At 44.2% G+C, this 5,763-nt stretch overlaps 1 protein-coding gene across 1 annotated transcript; it reads right to left on the minus strand.

Annotated features, from left to right (window-relative positions):
• Positions 1 to 382: 382 nt before the first annotated feature.
• LOC115119322 (P2Y purinoceptor 1-like) lies at positions 383 to 5,504 on the minus strand. Its single transcript, XM_029648097.2, has 2 exons — positions 5,197 to 5,504; positions 383 to 3,623 (listed from the first exon to the last, which is right to left on the minus strand). The coding sequence occupies exon 2, from the start codon at positions 3,594 to 3,596 to the stop codon at positions 2,502 to 2,504; it is 1,095 nt and encodes a 364-aa protein (XP_029503957.1). The 5' UTR covers positions 3,597 to 3,623; positions 5,197 to 5,504; the 3' UTR covers positions 383 to 2,501.
• Positions 5,505 to 5,763: the final 259 nt, after the last annotated feature.

Raw genomic sequence — 5,763 nt, forward strand, 5'->3', positions numbered from 1 at the left:
AGGATTACTTTATCCTATCCTAGGTATTCCTGAAAGAGGTGGGGTTTCAGGTGTCTCCGGAAGGTGGTGATTGACTCCGCTGTCCTGGCGTCGTGAGGGAGTTTGTTCCACCATTGGGGGGCCAGAGCAGCGAACAGTTTTGACTGGGCTGCGCGGGAACTGTACTTCCTCAGTGGTAGGGAGGCGAGCAGGCCAGAGGTGGATGAACGCAGAGCCCTTGTTTGGGTGTAGGGCCTGATCAGAGCCTGGAGGTACTGAGGTGCCGTTCCCCTCACAGCTCCGTAGGCAAGCACCATGATAATTGGGAGAGAACACTACATACAAAGTAGATGAAAGGCATTGAGTTAAAAAATAAATCAATTGAAAAACAAAATGCATCTGATAACCTTTTACATGTTTTTATATAAAACATTTATTCACACATTCATAACTGACCCCCCAAAATGCTGTACAACATGAGAACCCCTGACCTGAGCAGCAAATGTGCAGATCTCACAGATCTCTATAGAAGGCATACATGATCATTTCATTCACTTCCTCATCGGGTCTACATATCTCCCGATAATATGTCGTTCTACATACAATACTACTGTATACTATAAACATCTGCGGAGCTGCTAGAGTTGATGCCCAGTTCAGGAACAGTCAGAAAAATGGCTCCACTAGGAAGACGATGGACCAGAGAACTAGAATAACATATTGTACATAGTTACAGGGTTCTAGTAGCTATTTTCCCCCGAACTACTAAGAACGGTGGCTTAAAGACAGATGTTTTACATTATTAGTGTGTGTACAGAACACTGGACAGGTGATCATCATCCAATTTGATTTAACAACGCCAAATGACACTTGATATAGTTGACGCTCGCTTTGCAGATGTTTTACATTATTAGTGTGTGTACACACTAATACTCGCTTTGCACACACACACCATGTAACGTTGCTTCCAAACGGGAATGTCTGTTCTACTCATTCTAATTCTTACGGTCACCTGCCATATTCTCTGCATGCATATAAAACACTTCCAACACTTCACAGAAGATGGCTGCCGTGGTTTGTCATTGGTAAGTTGCCTCCCGATAATAACACTGGGTTCATAACTTAACAGTCTGGATGAGTCTTGTTTAAAAAATTTAAAAAAGAAAGACATAACTGGGCTTGACACCGTGTTCTGTACAGTAATCCCACTAAACAGATGAAATATATTACAGCATATTACTGTACTGTGTCCTATTCACATGAAACTAGTATATAGACCCTTCATATTAACGTAGAATAAATAGACCAAGGACAGACGCAGGTCACGCCATAGAGATACAGTGACAGTACTGAAACAGAACAACCACATAAAGAAACCGCAGGCGTTAATGTAGCTAAGTCGCTGTCACACAGAGTAACGCCATAGAACAGTGATTCTCAACTGGTGAATCGTGACCCAAATTTGGGTGGTGTGATGTTTTTTTGAGTGGGTCATGATGAAAAATATTATAATACTTCCAACTGGAGTAATTTTTCATACATATATTTTTATATATATATTTTTTATATAAAAAAAATACTCCAGTCTGAATTTAAAAACGACTCCAACCAGGTAAAAAGTGTATAGAAATGATGAATGACTTTTTTTATATATATATATATATAATTTCAAAATTGTTTTCTTCAAATCACAATATAAATCTATTAGCAGCACAATTTTGGATAATTCTGTGGTCTCAAGCCAGTGAGTTTCAAAAGTTTCAAGTTCTTCATCAAGAATATGGGCAAAATTTTCATTATATACAATGAACGAGGCGGGAACGTTGTTTCCCTTGTCATAGACAGTAAATTGCTACATTTTACACAATCAATATAGCATTAAAAATAGTTTTCCAGATTGTATTTTGGAAATTATTTTCAGCGATGCAAATATTTGGATCACAACTGATGGAAAAAAAACAAAAAAACGTTTCAATTTGGGTCCAGAGGTAAAACCATGAGGAGAGAGAACAAGTGAGAAGGGAATAGCAGTCAGCTTTGGGGTTCATTTCATTTGTAGATGTCTCTGAGAATTAAAACATGCAGAGTGCATTATAGTTAACCTCCACAGAGCAGTCATGAGGTCCAAACTCTAGGTAATGGATCTCAGTCGTCCCTGGTGTCTCACCTACCCATTTACAGTCCAACTTCTAGTCGGCAGGGATTATGATACATCCACTGGGTGGCTAGCACACTCCATTACAAAACGTCAGCGTTGGTTGGATAGAGGAACAAGAGACCATTGTTTACAGGAGCTCAACCTATTACCTTCTCCTTCCGTTTGGTTATGGATGGATGAGCACCTAGTTCAGAATATACAGTACCTACCAACAGTAGTGATGACATTACAGAGACACCACACCATTGCCATCAGCTTTGTCCGATTCCCAGCCAGATCATTCTATCCACAGTGCACACACAGTCCACACACAGTCTGCAAGGTCCACAGCACCAATTCACAGCAAAAAAATCCCTATAGAGGTTCAGAGAGACCACCCGGACTTTGACCCTCTCTCAAGCTGCCCATCCCCGTTCTTGACATACTCCGGCAGGCTGTTGAGCGCCGTCTCTTCACTCTTGGACTGCAGAGGGAGCTCCCCCTTCTTGGATTGTTTTTTAGTAGCTCTGGACAACTTCCTCCTGAACGTGTCCCCAGCCAGGAAGTAGAGGACCGGGTCCACACAGCTGTTGAGGCTGGCCAGCCCCCGCGTCACCTGGTAGGTGGCGTACACGCAGTTATTGAAGGCGCACATGTCCGGGACCTGGAAGTACAGCCGGGCTCGCATGTTCAGGTTCTTCATCACGTGAAAGGGCAGGTAGGACACAGCGAACACGGCCAGCACGATAATCACCAGGTGGATGGACTTACGCCGTAACGGGCCGTTGTTCATGTCGTTACAGATCAGCGCCTTGACGATCATCCCATAGCAACCCAGGATGAGAAGGAAGGGGATGCAGAAGCCGAACACGGTCAAACACATGCTGTAGATGAAGTAACCCGGCAGCTCATCCTCTGTGGTCGTGTCGTAACACGTGGTGGCGTTCCGTTTCTGCCCCGTCCTAGAGTAGTAGAGGATGGGAGAGATACTCGCTATGACCACGACCCAGACCAGGGCGCTGGTCAGCACGGCGTTCTTCTTCTTGAGCCTTCCCAGAGACTTGAGCGGGTGGACCACTCCTGTGTACCTGTGGACACTGATACAGGTCAGGAACAGGATGCTGCCGTACAGATTGACGTGGAATATAAACCTCTGCAGTCGGCAGAGAACGTCCCCGAATATCCAGTCGGTCTTATTAAAGTAGTAGAAGATGAGGAAGGGCAGGGAGAGGACGTAGCAGAAGTCGGCCAGGGCCAGGTTAAACATGTACACGGAGATGCTGCTCCAGGGTCTCATGTGGCAGACAAACATCCAGATGGCCAGACTGTTCCCCACCAGGCCGGTGACGAACACCAGGATGTACACGGTAGGTAGATAGTAGAACTGGAAGCCTGTTCTGGTCAAGGAACATCCTCCCCGCGTCACGTTGTGGAGATCAGACACATTCAGGAGGGACGTCAGGCTCAGATCTGTCGTCATGTTGTCAGGGAAACATGGGTTCTTTTACTGTAATGAAAAAAGAAAAAGTTCAGGGAGATATTTATGATTTTTTCCCCCGTTTTTTAGACAACTAACTGACCGAAGTGGGTCAACTTATTCTAATTCCACCCCCCCCACCCCCCCTGTGAGCTCAATGCGCACATTGTGCTGCAGTTTCTCCAGAGATAAATCCGATCATGCCCAAACTGCGCCATGTAGTAGAGAGTTGTAGTTTCCAGGCATTGCTCTACATAGTTTACCACAGAAAACGTGATAATGAACTACTATAACCACAATCCAGTGCGCAGTCCTTTCTGTGTTTACCACCTGCTACATAAGAATGTGCGATCAAGAGGGGATAAAGAGAGAGCAGTTTCTTCACAAGCTACACTATATATACAAAAGTATGTGGTCACCCCTTCAAAATTAGTGGGTTCAGCCACACCCATTGCTGACATGTGTATAAAAATCGAGCACACAGCCATTCAATCTCCATAGACAAACGTTGACAGTAGAATGGCCCTTACTGAAGAGCTCAGTGACCTTCAACGTGGCACCGTCATAGGATGCCACCTTTCCAACAAGTCAATTCGTAACATTTCTGCCCTGCTAGAGCTTCCCTGGTCAACTGTGAGTGATGTTATTGTGACATCTAGGAGCAACACTGGCTCTGCCCCGAAGTGGTAGACCACACAAGCTCACAGAACGGGACCGCCAAGTGCTGAAGCACGTAAAAAAAAACATCTGTCCTCAGTTGCAACACTCCCTACCAAGTTCCAAACTGCTTTTGGAAGCAAAGTCAGTTTGTTGGGAGGTTCATGAAATGGGTTTCCATGGCTAAAATCACCAGGCCAAGTGTCGGCTGGAGAGGTGTAAAGTTCGCCACCATTGGACTCAGTGGACATACGTTGTCTGGAAATGATGAATCACGCTTCACCATCTGACAGTCCCGACGGACTAATCTGGGTTTTGGCGGGTGCCAGGAGAACACTACCTGCCCCAATTCATAGTGCCAACTGTAAAGTTTGGCGGAAGAGGAATAATGGTTTTCATGATTCGGGCCCCTTAGTTCCAGCGAAGGGAAATCTTAACACTACAGCATACAATGACATTCAAGACGATTCTGTTATAGCAACAAAGGAGGGACCAACTCCATATTAATGCCCGTGATTTTGGAATGAGACGTTCAACGAGCACTTGTCAAAGTGATTGATAGTTGGTATTCAGCAATCATAAAAGTATGCCTTGTTTACTTTTGAAGAACTACTAAAATAGTGATTTTGTCAGACAGCATACGCAGACCCTCTATAGAGATGAGATGATGAGGGACATTTATGTATTATGTTACAGCATTCAAACCACAATGCATTTAATGTTTTAAAATCGTGTTTGGCAGTGATTTATAAAAAAAATAATAATAATAACTGAACCAAAACCGAACCGAGAACAAAAAAAAACGAATCGCTCAGCAGTCAATCTAGTCTCTTTGAAACCATAATATGCACAGAAATAGACTAGGCTATACATTGCAAAACCAGCCCAGTTAACTATATATATATATATATATATATATAAGTAGATCATACACTAGCCTACTCACCGTTGACTTATATCCCACATTCCCACAGCCTTTTGCGGTAGAACAGGTTTCAAACATAGGCTACATACGCAAGAGAACGCAGGGCGCTTGAGACTGTCACGTTGTTCGACGTCTCCAACAAAGCTCTTCAGCTCTCACATTCCGTATGGTTCGTTCTTTCTTACGGTAAAAGTCCACCATTCCGTTGGGCACTGGGCACAACGTAAAACTGCGAGAGAGTGCTGGAATTAGAAAGTAGAACCGCAACCAGATAGGATACAACGCTCGCTGAGGGGAGGGGCGACTGCAAAAAAAAGAAGCTCCTCAAACGCGCTCTTTCCTTCCTCTTCCCAACTCCTCATTGACAAGCTCGTTTAAAAAAAAAAATTTTTTTAAAATAAATGCTGCGTTCATCTACTAGTCGGAACTAGAAAAACTGTGACTTTCAGACTTGCTAACTCTAGGCCTACGTCGATGCTACTGGCAGACTAGTGTGGGTTGTTGATTCTTGGCAGCTACTCAAGATCCTACGTGCCTCATTTAGGCTATGGAATGCACACAGGAGAGTAGAGCGCATGTATGGGCCAT

Source organism: Oncorhynchus nerka, linkage group LG14 (genome assembly GCF_034236695.1).
Source record: "Oncorhynchus nerka isolate Pitt River linkage group LG14, Oner_Uvic_2.0, whole genome shotgun sequence".
Lineage (NCBI taxonomy): Eukaryota > Metazoa > Chordata > Actinopteri > Salmoniformes > Salmonidae > Oncorhynchus > Oncorhynchus nerka.